This window comes from Vipera ursinii (genome assembly GCF_947247035.1).
Source record: "Vipera ursinii genome assembly, chromosome: 2".
Taxonomy (NCBI): Eukaryota; Metazoa; Chordata; class Lepidosauria; order Squamata; family Viperidae; genus Vipera; species Vipera ursinii.
The window spans coordinates 134,437,248-134,455,250 of NC_139513.1; the positions used below are offsets into that span (position 1 = coordinate 134,437,248).

General features: G+C 39.0%; 1 protein-coding gene across 1 annotated transcript; it reads right to left on the reverse strand.

Moving 5' to 3' along the window:
* Nucleotides 1-1,333: 1,333 nt before the first annotated feature.
* APOH (apolipoprotein H) lies at nt 1,334-16,723 on the reverse strand (the record flags this gene model as incomplete). The annotated part of the gene is made up of 7 exons (XM_083355460.1): nt 1,334-1,738; nt 3,857-4,036; nt 4,577-4,765; nt 6,277-6,353; nt 10,384-10,480; nt 14,504-14,680; nt 16,660-16,723. The coding sequence occupies 7 exons, from the start codon at nt 16,721-16,723 to the stop codon at nt 1,524-1,526; spliced, it is 999 nt and encodes a 332-aa protein (XP_083211586.1). The 3' UTR covers nt 1,334-1,523.
* Between the last annotated feature and the right edge of the window lie 1,280 nt (nt 16,724-18,003).

The following is an 18,003-nucleotide window of genomic DNA, read 5'->3' on the forward strand; positions in this document are numbered from 1 at the left end:
GTCAAGCTGCCCAAGGCATCGTCTTGCCCTGTTTTGGATTGGAAGTTTTGTATGATTGCTGAGGAAGAATACTTGCGATTCTTAGTCTGACCATTATTAGATCTATATCCTTCCCTGGTTAGTTAAGGCCTCCCAGAAAGTAATGTATACCATTAGATGAATCCATGTGGCCATAAATTCATCTTTGAGACAGCCTTTTGCATCTTAATTATAAATAAATATGCTTATGTTTAAAAGATACTAGCTAAGTATGATCCTAACTGCTTGTTAAGATCAATACAAGAAAGCACCTTTTCTTGCAAATCCTGGTTTTGCCTGATTATGAATTGAAGAATTGACCTTGTTAGGTGCTCAAGACCCTGGAACGTCCCACAGATGTTAACAATGTTGTCAATTAACAATCTTTGAAGTGTTACTGATTGAAAATATATTTTTATAAAGTGCCTTGAAATTTTCATAATTGGGGTCTATGCATGTTTTACTAAATCAAAGCTAAAAAAGTGTCAGGGTATTTTATGCATCATAGAACAAAACAGTCTAGTAGTTTTATCAGATTAATTTACAAAGTAAAATATTAAAATAATAAGAATCCAATCAAAGTAAACAATAGTGCATTATTATTGTTTGCCTTATATTTGATAAAAGAGCATTAATTGTACATATACTGGGTACATGTATACAGAAAAGTAATATGATGGACAAAAATATCAGGATAGTATGCAATTTAAGTGTAAGTATGTCATTGATTGAAGGTATATGTTTGTATTTCAAATAGCTGTGATTCTGAAGAAAATTGAATTCTCCATTTATAAGGACTCCTTTTTTGATACATCATGGAGGACAGGGAGATATCTTCAATTAGTTCATACATGGAGTCATGTCTGCTGGATCTTTTATCCACAATGGTGTCCACCATTTACGTTCTGTATAAAATAAGTTACACATTTATATAGTCAAGATCCTTATTTAGTAAACACACAATCTAGCTCTAGGAAAGCTCTTCTGTTTACATGGTTGCTTCTTCCACATCTGATTTGTGGGGGAGTGGAAGAGCCATCCTGTATTTATGAAATCAATCTAGAAACAGGGTATGATTACTGTAAAAGCTATATTAATTTCTCATATCCTTTTCCCTCCAATGCAGGAAAACTTTATTCTTACTATATTGGTGCAATAGGAAGCAGGTACACCAGTATTTGGAAATGATGTTCCTATAACATCACAACCACTGTGGAAGGGATGGGAAGCTCCTCACATCCACAGATTAAGTGGTCAAAACTCAGGCAAAAGTATCTTATATACTCAGTGGCTTCAAAGATGTTTAGGCATAAATCTCATGTAATCTCTGTGAGAGAGATGGGCAGTTCCAAAATGGGATGGATGGAATTTAATTTTCATTCTCTGTTAGGCATTTTTGCCCCACACCATTCTTGGAAGCTCTGGATGTTTTCAGTATTTTTATGTTTCCCACAATGCCAACCAAATTAATGTAGAAAACGTTATATCATCTGTTCCCGTGTTAATCAAAAAAAGAACATATTCATACCTTTAAAACAGTCAGGGATTGAAAGTTGGCCATCTATGCATTGAACTGGTGTTTTATAACTGCAATTCTCTGTCTCCCTTTTACAGAAAAACCAGATTGTCTCGGCATGTTGTATAGTGTTAAGTTCATCCACTTTTATTTTCTGTCCATTGAATAACACTCTTGATCTTCTAAGTGATATTTTACATGGTGCTACAGAAGAGGAAGAAGGAACATACACAGCATAGTTAAAAAAAATCATTTGTAAACAATCATATAATGTCTTACTTTATTTAACCAGTGATTTTCTAAATTAAGTAAAAAGTGGTCAAATGCAGGCTATTCAACTTCATTGTGTATTTTCCACAGCAACCTCTATTTAAAAATGTCCTTTATATATCTTTTTTTAATATTGTGTGTGCTCCAAAGCAGCTAGTTATATATTATAAGTATACCTTTACATGTTATACCTGAAAGATTCATACTTTAAAATGACTGAGACAAAAGGGGTGGGGAATCAGTTGCTATACTTAAAGGAGATGGGAACACATTTCTCACAGCTATCTTGGCTACATTTGAAGACTATTTAGAAGCTCCAGCTTATGCAGAAAGTGGCAGCCTAGGTGCCAATAGGTAAGGGTCATCACACCCAAATTAAAGTAAACAAATAGAGTAAATGCTGCAGTTCAAAGGTTGGTTTTGATGGTTATTATTTTAAGCTCTAAGTGGTTTTGGCTCTGTGATACTTCCAAGATCACCTTCTCCAGGTAAAACTAATCCATCTGATACAGTTGCCCTGGATGAGAATGGTGATGGGTTCCACTCCAGTGAAGTGAGACTGGGGTTGGCAATATCTCAGTTGGGGTCTTCATCCTATGGACTAGCATTTTTCTCGAGGTAGCCAGTGATAACTTAAGCATCATTTTGAAAGAGTGTAAAAATGGAGTGATTTTCCACAGCCTTTGAAAGCCAACATTGGCTAAATCTCTGCTGTTTGATTATTATAATGTTCACTGTAGGTGACTTGACTTTTTTTTTGTATTGTGCTTTCATTCATTCTTGCATTCATTCATTCATTCATTCAATTTCTATAGCTGCCCCATTCAACTGACACTGGGCGGCTTACAATTCTAAAATTATAAAATGAAACAAAAAGACATCCACAAAGTAAATTATTAGAAACAGCAGCCCTGATGATTAATCAGCTAATAGTAAAGCCATGTAACAGGGCCTTTCACACATCCCCTGTGGCCTAGACATATAGTCAAGCTTTAACTAGGTTGGGGAGAATATTCCATAAGGCAAGGGCTACAGTGGAAAAAGGCCCTCTTCTAGTTCCTGCCAGTCAGAACTATTCGGCTGATGGGATTTGTAGTACGTCCAATCTGTTGGCTCAGACTGGATGGGTAGAAATATTTGGAAAAAAATGCCCCTCCCCCTCTCAGGCACCTATAGATTCTGTTTCATGTTTTTATATTTGCAAGCCATCGGGGATCTGTGGATTCTGATGGGAAATAAATAGTAAATAACTAAACATGTTTTTATACTGTCAGAAAAAACTTAATTTTTAAATCTTCCTATAGCTTTAAATCCACTATTACATATTCTGCACTCTATAATAAAATGGAACACGTTTGACTTTCTTCTGTGTGGCATCCTTTAAGAAGCCTTAGTCTTCTCAAGGTTGAACATGCCCAGTTCTTTCATTCTCTCTTTGCCCAATTTAATTTCTAGTCCTTTGATGTCACCCCTTTACTTCTTCGAACTTGTCCTGTATCCATCCTAAATGTGATGCTCAGAAATGGTACTTAAGTCCGACCACAGTAGAATAAATCCGAATCAAATGGCTAAAGTATCTAAAAATTACTTATAATAAATACGTTACAAAATTTGCTTTTCTAGCCTTATCATTCTGCTAACTCGCATTCAATATACAGTCAATGCTGTTCCAATATCTTTTAAAATAAAAATGATTACCAAGCCAGATACTTCTATCTTTATTTCTATGCATTTGATTTTCTTTCCTAAGTGAAGGGTTTTTTTAACTACTCTGCTAAATTCAATTATGTAACTTTCACCTCACTTTTTCTACTTATCAAGATTTCATGTGAAATTTATTTCTCTCTTCTAAGATATTAGCTATACTTCCCATTTTGTGTCATTTGTAAATTTAGTAAACATTCTGTGTCCCTCTTCATCATTTGTGAATTCAGATATTATGCATTATTAAATAAACTGGCTTAACCATTATGAACATTCATATACACCGTTAAGATATTTTTTAAAACAAAATCAAGATATTTTGAACAAATACAATACATACTGCTTTACCTTTGCAAGCTGGTTTATGTGACCAAGTTCCTGTTTTCTCACACCTTGATTCTGAAGCATCATCGATAACATAAGGTGGATAACAACCATAACTCACAATATCTTGGTAATGAAAAATATCACGAAAAGCTTGGTTTATGAATCCATGTTCTATTGGTTCTGGAGGAGGACATTCTATAGCTGTTAAGAAAAAAAAAGAGAAAATGGGAAATCCAGGACTTGCATTTTGGGCTAATTTGCATTTCCTGCTTGTCCCAGTGTAAGGAACATGTACTGTTTTGGACAGCAAGAACAGAAGGTGTCATCCTTTCTTGCTGAGAGCAAAGCCTTCACCCAAATTTTCTTGTGGGGTATCCAAAGTGTTCTCCCGCTGATGACCCAAGCAGGGAGTCCAAACAGAGCAGCTGTCCATCACTTTGATCAAAGCAGAGGAGAGAGTTGAAATCTGGAGAAGCAGTTTTTGCATGACATTTATGTCCAACTGCTTTATGTACTGGAGGCAAGTAGTTGAAGGTTACCAGTAGAAAAGTCCTTTATGTCCTGACTGCAAAGTCAATGGAGCCCCAATCAAAGAATTCCTGCTAGGTGATGGTTGGGAGACCATTCAGAGGCGACGTATCTAATCTTACTTTAAGCCAGCTTTCTCCAATGTGGTTCTCTCAAGATATTTTGCCAATACCCCAAAATTCCCAGCCACCAATACTATATTATAGGACTTACATTTGCATTCAGGTAATGCACTCCAGCTTCCATCAGCCTGACAGGTAGCTGTTTCACTTCCAAACAGTGCAAAAGGTAAGAGACAACTAAATCTGATTGTGTCTTGGAAAATAAATGTATCCCCAGAAACAATTTTATGGTAAGAGAGAACTCCAAATTCAGAAACTGGAGGTGGAGGGCAAATCACAGCTAGAAAAAAAAAAGCAAATCTGTTTAACAACAGATTTTTATGCTAAAAATCACACGTAAACATTTGCCCTATGGAATTCATTATATACAAGGGCTATTCAGAAATAAACTTTCGTTTGGTTATCAATGACAGACACTCGCAGATACAGAACTTTTATTGTACACATTAGAAAACTACATTATATTACTTTTTGACATGATCGCCATTCAAATTGAGGCACTTGTCATAATGTCTTACAAGGTTTGAAATTCCTTAGTAGTCTCTCAGCGCCAAATCTAGGCTATGGGGGCGGGGGGTGATCAAAAACATCCCAACGGAACTGCTTCAAAAGTTCTTGGGTGCTTCTAGCGATGTGCAGGTGAACATTAGCATGAACCAACACCACACCGGAAGTCAGCATGCCCCAACGCTTGTTATGCATGGCTCGTCTGAGTTTTCATAATGTTTCACAGTAGACTTCTGAATTGATGGTTGAACCACGCTCCATGAACTTCATTAGCAGTACTCCTTTGGCATCTTCACATTTGGCGGGATTTTCTAGGGCACCACTTCCTGTGTGGTGTTCGTTCACAATAATGCTCGCCCGCACACCATTAGATTGTAACATTTCCTCAAACTTTATTTCAAGTTGTATTGTTGTATTTTTTTATTTTATGTACTGAAGTCCATCAAATGCTTCTCATTAATTATGTGAATAAGATTTGCATATTCAGGAATAAATCTAGATGAAAAATGGACAAGGCAGATTTGAACATTGTGCCAAGCTAAGATTACCACACCTGGGCTACAAAATAATTGGATGAACATTACAGGTAAGTAAGTCCTCGACTTACAACCATTTGTTTAGTGACCATTTGAAGTCACAACAGCACTGAAAAAAATGACTTATGACCAGTTTTCACACTTAACGACTGTTACAGTATCCCCATGATCACATTATCAAAATTTGGGAGCTTGGCAACTGGATGTATTTATGGGAGTTGCACTGACTCGGGCTTGTGATTATCATTTGTAACCTTCCCAGCTGTCTTCTAACAAGTAAAGTCAATGGGGGAAGCCAGGTTCACTTAGTGACTAATGATTCACTTAACAATCGAGGCAAGAAAAGTTGTAAAATTGAGCAAAATTCTCATCAAATGTCTTGCTTAGCAATAGAAATTTTGGGCTCAATTGTATTCATAAGTCAAGGACTCCCCTATACATGGCAGCCAAGACATGTAGGAAATTCTCACTCTTTGTTGCCACCTCATGGTCATTTCAAATTTTGCAAGGCAGGTATAGAAAGCCTAGCTAAGCCATAAATGTAGTTTCCTGGTTTGGGCTTATTTCCAACATTTTTCAATATTATAGCTCTCCTTCAGGAAATGTTTCTGACTGAGATTTTAAAAGAAATTTCCTATTTCAATTGTCCTTCCATCTAAAGTTAAGTACCTGGATAAATTCACTATTCCAATTAGTGAGACAGTCGGTGCATTTCTTTGTATGTATATTAATATCTTCTCATACTTACGTTGGCATTCAGGCAGGCTTGCACTCCAGCTCCCATTTGCCTGGCATTGGCTGCTTGTTGGTCCTTCAAGAATAAACCTGGGGATAGAATACTTTCATGAAAACAGTTCTGAAAATGGTTACATCACGCTTGATGAACATCTTCTAATACAGACATGTCAAACACGAGGCCCGGGGGCCAGATCCGGCCCGTGAAGTGGTTTCATGTGGCCCGCGAAGCCATCCTGGAAACAGTGAGGGAACGGCCCCCACTGCCTTGGCCCTGTCCCAGAGATCCTCCTCCTGCCAGAGACCCTCAGATCTGTCCCACTCCTGCCCAGGCCCCCATAGGCACCCTTGATGCGAACGATGTAGACCTGGCCACGCCCACCCAGTAGGCCATATGCACTTTAGCCACGCCCCCCCAGGCAACACCCACCCGGCCCCCTGAGGGCAACCGCAATGCTGATGCGGCCCTCAATGAAATTGAGTTTGACACCCCTGTTCTAATAGCAAAGCAGGGGCTCAGGCAATAACAATACAGTACTTAACAACATTCATTTAGTAATCATTTGAAGTCACAGCGGCACTGAGAAAAATGATGCATGACCATTTTTCACATGACTGTTGCAGCATCCCCTTGGTTACATAATCAAAATTCAGGCTCTTGGCAACTGGCTTATATTTACCGTAGTTTCCGGCGTATAAGACTACTTTTTAACCCATGAAAATCTTCTCAAAAGTCAGGGGTCGTCTTATACGCCGGGTGCTGAAAATTTAGGGACAGGGCTGGCTGGAAAACCTGGAGCGGATCTCCCATTTAGTCTGCGCAGGGAAAGCGGGACCAATTGGAGAAGAAGCTGCAGTCTGTGATTTTTTACAGGCTGGGGTCTGGGCGTCTTTTCTGCTAAAGTTGAAGACCAGCTGTAATATATCCCAACTTGAAAGGCAGGTGGGGAAGGCAGCAGCCAGAGCAGCGGCTTAGCTCTAAGGACACATTTGACTCAGGAACTGGGCGGGCTGGCTGGAAAACCTGGAGCGGATCTCCCATTTGGTCTTTTTTTAAAAAAATCCCATTTATATCCTGCCCTTCTCTGAAGACTCAGGGTGGCTTACAATTTAAAGCACAAATCAATGTGCTTAGCAATAGCCTTCATTATGTGTACATGCCTGTTTATTAGGGCTTTCACACACCCCCAAGCAGCATTATTACAAAGTCAGCTTATTGCCCCCAACAATCTGGGTCCTCATTTTACCTACCTTGGAAGGATGGAAAGCTGAGTCAACCTTGAGCCTGGTGGGATGCGAACCTGCACTAATTGCAGGCAGCTTGTGTTACTTAAGGCTCTGCGCAGGGAAAGCTTTAGAGTGAATTAGGAAAAGTGAAAAAGTGAATTAGGAAAATAGGGAACGGTTGCTGGAATCAGGGGCTGCCACAAAGAAGAGGGAGTCAAGCTATTTTCCACAGCACCTGAAAGCAGGACAAGGAGTAATGGATGGAAACTAATCAAGGAGAGAAGCAACCTAGAACTAAGGAGAAACTTCCTGACAGTTAGAACAATTAACCAGTGGAACAACCTGCCTCCAGAAGTGGTGAATGCTCCAACACTGGAAATTTTTAAGAAGAGACTGGACAGCCATTTGTCTGAAATGGTATAGGGTTTCCTGCCTGAGCAGGGGGTTGGACTAGATGACCTCCAAGGTCCCCTCCAACTACTACTACTACTACTACTACTACTACTACTACTAATTATTATTATTATTATTATTATTATTATTATTATTATTATTATTATTATTATTATTATAGTTTAATCCACTTGCACTGTTTTATGTTTACATATTTGATGACAAACAGCCTTATGTTTATAAGTGACAGTTTTCCTACTAAGCACCTGCATGTCATAAGCATTTGAATTAAAATTTTCATATTAAAATCAAATCTGATGTTTTTTAATTTTTATTTGGTGTGCGTTGGAAGAGGGGTAGTCTTATACGGCGAGTATAGCCCAAACCCTATAATTTAACAGGAAATGTAGGGGGTCGTCTTATACGCCGGAAAATACGGTATGACAATTGCACTGTCCCGGGGTCATGTGATCACCATTTGCAACCTTCCCAGTCAGCTTCTGACAAGCAAGGTCAATGGGGGAAGCCAGATTAGTTTAAGAATCACTTTAACTTTTATCAGCTTGTCAAAGCATTTCATAATGGTGAATGTCAGTGCAACCAGACAGTAATCATTGAGGCCTGTAATTGTGGACTTTTTTGGCACTGCAAGATGATAGCCATCTTAAGACACAATGGGACCACTGCCTGCTGCAATGAGAGATTGAAAATATCTGTGAGAACACAAGTCAGCTCCGCTGCACAATCTCTAAGGACACATACAGGGATGTTATCTGGGCCTGCTGCTTTCCAAATGTTAACTTTCCTCAGTGTTTTCCGGACAGAGATGACATCAAAGCTTAGCACTTGCTCATCAGGATGGGGCACAGCTTTCCTAGCAGGAGTGCTATTTGATGTCGCAAATCTACCAAAAAATGCATTCAGTTTGTTTAGAAAGTCCGTGTCATCCTTGCATCTCGGTGGATTCACCTTGTAATCTGTAATGATCTGGATTCCTTTCCACATTCGCCTGGTGTTTGTAGGGTCTTGAAAAAAGTTCTGAATTTTCTGGCAATGGGCTTGCTTTGCATCTTTAATGGCACTTTTCAGATTTTCTCTGGCTGTTCTAAGTGCCAGCATGTCGCCAGATTTAAAAGCCACGTTCCCTGCTTTCAGCATCTTGCTGACCTCATAAGTCATCCACGGTTTATCATTCGCCCTCACAACAATGCTTTTCAGGACACAGACATCATCTATGCACTTTTGGATATATGCAGACACCGTGGTGGCATACTCCTCAACATTTGTATGTTGGTTCTCAGTAGCTGCTTCCTTAAACATGCCCCAATCTGTGCACTCAAAACAGTCTTGTAATGCTTCTATAGCTCCCTCTGTCCAAACCCTCACCTGCTTTACTGCTCACCTGCTTTACTTTTCTTCACTCTATGTTGTGGAAACCACAGTCGAGGGTGTCAATTGACTCAATCACCCCATTCATCGAAGGGCTAAATTTACCCCCCAAATGATTCAAACTGGTACAAAGTCCAACTAACTCCACCCACATTGTTAGGTTTGGGGACAATGTTGCTTCTCTACCTAGTTTTTCAGAAAAAGGAAGGGGGAAAAAATCCTAGACGAAAAAGGGGGGAGCCTCTTATTATAGAAGTGGTAGCAAACTTCTTAACTATCGACAGACTGCAACAACTGAGTCACACCTGCTCGTTACCTGTCTGGTAAACAGAGAAGAGACAAGTGATGTCCTCTTGCCTTGCCTTGGTGCAAGGCCTCATGAAATCCAGGAACTTTCTGGAGAAGGTGGCAAGGCTTTATGGGATGGAATGGGAAGCCTAGTGAATGTGGTTGTCCGCTCCCAGACTCACCAAGAAGGAACTTTGGGTGAGTTAGAAAGTGTTGCAAGATCAGGGCCAAAGCGTGGTTTTGGTTTTATTTTCCTTCTTTACACACTTTAATAGTGTTTGAAACATATCACAACTGACCTTTGATACTGTTTGGCCACAAAGTCATAAAATATACAGACTGAGATTTCTAACTCGCCCTTACAGTATTTGTTTTCTTGAAACAATAACATCATATCCCCAGGAAAACCTGTAAGGGCTGAATATGTTTTTCCCCCCAAATCATTTTATTGCATTTTACAGAGCACTAAAAACAACACAAACTAATAATCAAAATAAATGATAAAGATTAAAAGGAGAATAGGGATAAAAGTGTGAAAAAAGTATAAAGAAAAAGAAAAATATGAACATAGGCCAAGAATGACTTTCGACTTCTTCCAAGGATATAGATAACAATTAATATCAACTCTTAGTTTAAGACTAGAAATAAAATATCTCTCCCCCCAATTTTTTAAAGCAAGATATTCATCATTTAAAAATCAACAAAGGAAATAAGAATAGAGGATATTATACATTTACTTGATATAGATAATATGAAGTACATGTTACAAATTTAATTTGTGAGAGACAAAAGTCCATTTCAATGGGCTGGTATACAAACTTACCCAGTTTTACAGGAAAAGTTTATGACACTCAAGTAGTTGAGGTCATTGATGTGTATCTCTCCATCATTCAAGGGTCCAGGATAGGGACATTTCTTGGCTGTTTAATATATGTAAATATATATACATAGATTAATATTTAATTGGGGAAGAGACAAATAGATACGCTGTAAACATGAAGCAATCACCAAGTTAAGCCAATTCATTTCAATGGATGGATGGATAGATTATTAACAATAGATCATTTTCTGCTTGATGAACTAAGACAATAAACCCCTTAAGCATAATAGCAAAATTAACCTGCTTGCACTCAAGAATAATGGTATTCCAGTCACAACAGGCCAGAAAGGATGAGATCTGTGGGGATCAAGTAATTGAGGCTTTTTCTCAGGCTAAATACTTCTGGAGAAAGTCAGTGCTGGGAAGCAGATGCCATAGGAGTAGTTTAAATTCTTAGTACCAACATTTCTTTGAACACATTTGTTCCTAAGAAAAAGGTCTAATATCATATAAGCTTAAAGAAGCCACACCATTCAAAATAGTTCGTCTTAATCTGTTTTTGCCTAATGTATTCTATATTATTCGCCCTTTTAAACATGATTGGAGATTTTTTAAAAAATAACTGATTTAAAAGAATATTTTTTTTCAAAAGAGAGGTAGGTAATAGTGAGTGATGCAGACCAGTGAGAAGGCCATTGCAAACAGTGCCCAAGTTTAGGTTCCATCTTAGAACCCAAAGCAATTGGAGATTAATTTAATGTACCCATGATGATGATTATCCTACTAATGTGATTGTTTGATCTGAGGATGTGCACAGTTCTCTTTAACAGAGGAACTCCTACCATTTTCAATGCTTGCTCTTCTTGCTTGACATAAGTGCCAGGGGTGATCTGGGTAAATAAATCCTCCTACTAGGAAGAGTGAATCAATCATTTTAGGCTGTACAATTCACACCTTATGAAAAGGCAATAAAAGTGTTTAATTTGACTCTTTTTTCCTTGTAATAATTTTTATCTTCCAAAAAGAGAGAGTTGTTTGTAGGATTTTCCTCCATGGATGCCAGAATAAAGTGACTTACTTTAGATACCGACCCTGTCTAACAAGATACTTCAACCTAATCAGGGAATAACCCTTCAGATCTTCATCCTGGTGGCTTTGACAGTGTTCGATCCCATTAAATAAGTTTTAAAAAATGCCATTTTGAAAATGCCGTTTTGAAAGTACATCACTGGCAGCTAAAATCATAAGATTTGCTTTGGCCATGTTATGTGTGCAAATTCATTGGAAAAGGCAAGGATACTAGGAATGGTTAGTGGAAAAAAGAAGGAGTAAGCAAAGAATCCACTGGCTTGATAGCATCAAATTTGATGGAAAATTGAACATACAACAATTGAAAGAAGCTGTGCTTGACAGAGTAGCATTGTAGAGCACTTGCCTATAAAGTCACCAAGAGTTGGACACAGCTAAATGGTTAAAAACAAAACAGCCAGCTTTTCCAAGAAGTTTCTAATATCACTGAATCCTTGTTCAGGATACTATTGGTAAAACTCCACTACATTGCTCAGACTTTCTGTATAGACTAGGTGTATTTGGGGCTGCTATCACAGAGGCATGTTTGAAATTGCCAGGTCTTAGTCAAAAGTAGTGAAATGGACACAAACACACACACAAACTCTGCAAGTCCAGAGATGATTCAAATCTTCCTTGCAAACACTTGCCATCCTCTGCAAAGGACCATTTAGGGGTTTACTAATCAATGTGGCATAGACTTCAGTCCCAAGATCCAATCCTTGATGCATAGAGTCATGGTGGCATGGTGGTTAGAATGCAGTATAGCAGACAAAAACTCTGCATTCCACAGCCTGGATTTTGATTCTGACAGGGCTCAAGGTCGACTCAGCCTTCCAAGATTGGTAACATGAGAACCCAGATTGTTGGGGGCAATAGGCTGACATTGCAAACCGCCCAGAGAGTGCTGTAAAGCACTATGAAGCAATATACATGTGAAACTCGAAAAATTAGAATATCATGCAAAAGTTCATTTATTTCAGTAATGCAACTTAAAAGGGGAAACTAATATATGAGATAGACTCATTACATGCAAAGCAAGATAGTTCAAGCCGTGATTTGTCATAATTGTGATGATTATGGCTTACAGCTCATGAAAACCCCAAATCCACAATCTCAGAAAATTAGAATATTGTGAAGTGTCCCACTCTAATCAGCTAATTAAGCCATAACACCTGCAAAGGGTTCCTGAGCCTTTAAATGGTCTCTCAATCTGGTTCAGTAGGAATCACAATCATGGGGAAGACTGCTGACCTGACAGTTGTGCAGAAAACCATCATTGACACCCTCCATAAGGAGGGAAAGCCTCAAAAGGTAATTGCAAAAGAAGTTGGATGTTCCCAAAGTGCTGTATCAAAGCACATTAATAGAAAGTTATGTGGAAGGGAAAAGTGTGGAAGAAAAAGGTGCACAAGCAGCAGGGATGACCACAGCCTGGAGAGGATTGTCAGGAAAAGGCCATTCAAAAGTGTTGGGGACTTTCACAAGGAGTGGACTGAGGCTGGAGTCAGTGCATCAAAAGCCACCACACACAGATGGATCCTGGACATGGGCTTCAAATGTCGTATTCCTTTTGTCAAGCCGCTCCTGAACAACAAACAACGTCAGAAACGTCTTACCTGGGCTAAAGAAAAACAGACCTGGTCTGTTGCTCAGTGGTCCAAAGTCCTCTTTTCTGATGAGAGCAACTTTTGCATCTCATTTGGAAACCAAGGACCCAGAGTCTGGAGGAAGAATGGAGAGGCACATACTGCAAGATGCTTGAAGTCCAGGGTGAAGTTTCCACAGTCTGTGTTGATTTGGGGAGCCATGTCATCTGCTGGTGTTGGTTCACTGTGCTTCATTAAGTCCAGGGTCAATGCAGCCGTCTACCAGGAGATTTTGGAGCACTTCATGCTTCCTTCCGCAGACAAGCTTTATGGGGATACTGACTTCATTTTTCAGCAGGACTTGGCACCTGCCCACAACTGCCAAAAGCACCAAAACCTGGTTCAATGACCGTGGGATTACTGTGCTTGATTGGCCAGCAAACTCGCCTGACCTGAACCCCATAGAGAATCTATAGGCCATTGCCATGAGAAAGATGAGAGACATGAGACCGAACAATGCAGAAGAGCTGAAGGCCGCTATTGAAGCATCCTGGTCTTCCATAACACCTCAGCAGTACCACAGGCTGATAGCTTCCATGCCACGCCGCATTGAGGCAGTAATTGCTGCAAAAGGGGCCCAAACCAAGTACTGAGTACATATGCATGCTTATACTTTTCAGAGGTCCAATATTGTTCTATGGACGCTCCTTGTTTTATTGATTGCATGTAATATTCTAATTTTCTGAGATTGTAGATTTGGGGTTTTCATGAGCTATACGCCACAATCATCACAATTATGACAAATCATGGCTTGAACTATCTTGCTTTGCATGTAATGAGTCTATCTCATATATTAGTTTCCCCTTTTAAGTTGCATTACTGAAATAAATGAACTTTTGCATGATATTCTAATTTTTCGAGTTTCACCTGTATAAGTTTAAGTGCTATTGCTATTGTTATTGTCTACATGTGTGTGCCTTCAAGTCATCATTGATTCCTAGTGACTGCATAGACTAGTAATTTTCTTGGCAAGATTTTGGAAATGATTTAGCACTGTCTTCTTCCTAGGGGTGAGAGAGAGTGACTGACCCAAAGTCACCCATCTGGCTTTGTGCCTAAGGCAGGACTAGAACTCACAGCCTCCCATTTCTAACCAGGTGCACCAAACTAGCTCTTTTAAGATTGATCTGCAGAAAAAAATTCCCTTAAAACTTTGGCACATTGATACACTTTTACTTCAAGAATATGATCCCATTCTCAATGATTTTGCTGAGGAGAGGGGGCAGAGGGGTGAGCCGTGGAAATCTGGAAGATTCAAACATTACGTTTGAAAAGTTAAGAAACGTTTCATAGAAAATAGAACAAACTGAAAATACAGAATAGGTTTTTATTAAAACAAAAGCAAGAATATTGATTTGTGTGGAAAAAGCAAAAAAAAAGGCAGACTACAGAAAGGACATACTTACGTATACATCTGAATGTAATGGTAGGCCATACACCAGATAAAGGACACGTATATCTCCTTGAGCCAGACCGGGGAACATAACCTGGGTTACACTCATATACAATGTCTTCTCCAGGCCTGTATGCTTCTTTATTTGTGTTGGTGGTAGCCAGAGGTACTTCAGGAGGCCTAGGGCAAACTAGAAGACACCAAGCACTAACAAGTCATGTATGAAAAGATTTGTTGGTACATGAAACAGTAGTCTTGCGTGGTCCTGGAGCCATAATATTCTTATTTATCTGTTGGTTGGTTTGTTTGGTTATTTATTTATTTAAATTTATTTGCCACCTATTTCACTTCAATCTAATACAGCGTTTTCCAACCTTAGGAACTTGAAGATGCGTGGACTTCAATTCCCAGAATTCCCCAGCCAGCTATGCTGGCTGGGGAATTCTGGGAGTTGAAGTCCACGCATCTTCAAGTTCCTAAGGTTGGAAAACGCTGATCTAATATAAACAGTCAATGAGTACCGTATATTGTGTGTTTTCACAGATGAGACCAAAGGATACATGAATGCAACATACATTCTTTATTTCTTTTTTTTAAAAAAAAGTTTAGTATAAGATAAAATACAAATAGGAGACAAAAGAAAAAGAAAGGAAAAGGAAAAGCACAGAGAGAAAGAAAGAAAGCAGTGATTTTTTTTTTCCAGCTGCAGTAGAGTTCAGGAAAATTTACAACCTCAACCTCACGTTTCTAGTTAATTCAAACCATTTCTATAACAACAAAGTCAATCTAATCATCAAAGCCTAGCAAGATAAATTCTTTAGTTTAGAGGAGTGGAATCAAGACCCACCAGTCTTCATTTGCTTTCTTTTTTTAAAGAATAAAATATAAGATAATGAAACACAAAAGGAAAGAAATATAAGATAGAACAGGAACAACTAACTATGAATAAAAAGTACTGTGAAATTTTTTTAGAACTTCTGGTTTGCCGCCGTGGCTGCCACGGATGCTGGAAGGTGAGCTCTGTCTTCCACGTCCGATTTCCCTTCACTGGGGGACCCTGGAAAGGCTCGAAAGTTGCCTTGTAGGGGCGATGAACAAGGAGGGGAGCCCCACTTGATCACAGGAGGGTGGAAGCCCTTCCGCTTGATCCGGGGCAGTCCTCCAAACTGGCAGAGGAAAGACTGGCCGTAGCAATATGGCCGTCATAACGCTGCAGACAGCTGAAGTCAAACTCACCACCAAGCACTTCGAAAACACGGATGAAACTGGATGAGATCTGATCTTCTCTTTGCCCTAAGTACCTTCTCTTCCTGTAAAAGCTGCTTGAAATATCTTTCCCCCTGTGAGGAGAGAGGGAAGGGAATTTCTATCCCACCCTCTAAGAATAGTGGCGTCTGACTACCCAGGGGAATCAAAGCATTAAAAGAACAATTTTAATCTAATTGGATTTATATGTTCCGGAAACCTGGGGAACAAAATTTTCCTATTTTTACTGGAGATTCTTGTTTTTATCTACAAAAAGGAAATAAAATTGGAAAAAGGATTAAAAATTTTGGACTTAAAAAACCTTAAATGGCATCAGTGACCTTTTGTAATAATAATAATAATAATAATAATAATAATAATAATAATAATAATAATAATAATAATAATAATAATAATAATAATAATAATAAGACATTTGGGACATCATCAGCAAGAGAAGGAAAAAGGAGACAGTTCTTTTGCCACAGTCCCTAACTGGATGACTGAGCTATTTAGGAAATAATATAAAAAGAAGGAGCTGCACTGAAATGCCACTTAGTGTAGCCTTCAGTCAGTTGATTGGATAATTTCTAGCAACATTTTAGTGTCATTTAGTGAGATATAAATCCCTGGAGGCAGATTGCAGGAGTAATTTACAAAGTTTAATATCCCATTTTGCATGTTTTGGAAATGTTCAGGAGGGAAATGGAGGGAAGCAAGTTTCCAGTGACTCTGCAGCAAAATGTGTGAATGGGACTCTAGATATGGTCAACAATTTGATTTCATAAAAGGAGCATAAATGCACACAGGCAAATTAATATGTATAGACACCATTTAAGAAAAATCTCATGCCACAATATACTGATCAGTTTCCAAGAAATATAATATTTCCACCTTGTTAAAACAAAATGCAAAAACACTTACCATTTTCTGCAAGAGCAACATGGGTTATTGCAACCAAACATAAGCTAAGCAGAGCTGGAAACATGACTGCAGATTTGCAAAACTTCAGAACAAATCCAAATGCAGTACTCTGCTTGCTAAGATAAATACCAAGCAATGCTAAATATTAACTCCCCATGTTTGTTTATATTGTTAGCAATCAAAGATGCAGGGGAAAAAAGATTCCTGTTACAGCTGAGTAAATAAATGTCATAGGAAGACATGCACAACCTTTTGCAATTATTACGAAAGTTGAGATATAATTACAGTCTGAAGGTCTAGTATGTTGGCAAATGTTTCGCAACCCATAACTTTCATTTCTTAATCTTGATCAGATATGGTGGAGAGAGAGAGAGAGAGAGAGATGTTCTTTGGATGGTAGGAATTCAAAGAAATTATGTCAGAGATCTGCATGGTCAGATAGCTAACAAGATTCAGGAATTCAAAATCAAGAAAGTCTATCTGCTTTCCAACCTTTCTTTGGCATGAACCCCCAAGCATACAACTCCAGCCTTCATTGGAAACCACTGCTTGAAATTATTCAAGAAGCAATGCCCAAACTGGCAATAATCATTCAACAGTGAGACTGGTGGCATATAAATTTAATAAACAAACAAACAAATAGACAGACATCTGATTTCAAACAAGGTCTCATCGCACACAAGCTCAGTGGCCATTCATAAGCATTGCTAGAAAAGATAGTGATTTGAGGGCTCTCCTCTGTAAACGTTTCGCTGAAGAGTGGTCTGGACAGAAATTAGACCTGATTCAGTATTAAGGTTCAAGGTTTTGGTTATGATCTTCAAGTCCCTACATGGCATGGGTCCGCGATACCTCGAGGGCCACCTGCTGCCGGCGTCGACTCCCCTCCGCCCTGTGCGCGCCCACAGAGAGGGCCTCCTCAGGGTGCCTCCTGTCAAGGAATGTCGACTGGTGGCCCCCAGGGGGAGGGCCTTCTCTGTGGGTGCTCCGGCATTATGGAACCAACTGCCGGTTGAGCTCCGGACGGCATCAGACCTCCGATCCTTCCGTCGCGGGTTGAAGACCCATTTATTTGAACTAGCGGGTCTGGCCTGATGGGGGTACATGGGTTTTTTATAGGCTTGTTTTATAATTCTTGTTTTAACTTGGGCATTGATTTAATTGTCTTTTAATTTTTGTATTGTCATTTATATTTATGCCCTGTGAACCGCCCTGAGTCCCTTTGGGAGAAGGGCGGTATAGAAATCTCAATAAATTAAATTAAATTAAATTAAATTCTACTATTAAAGAAAGGTAAAGATTTCCCCTATCTAGTCCTGTTAGACTCCAGGGGCCAGTCCCTAC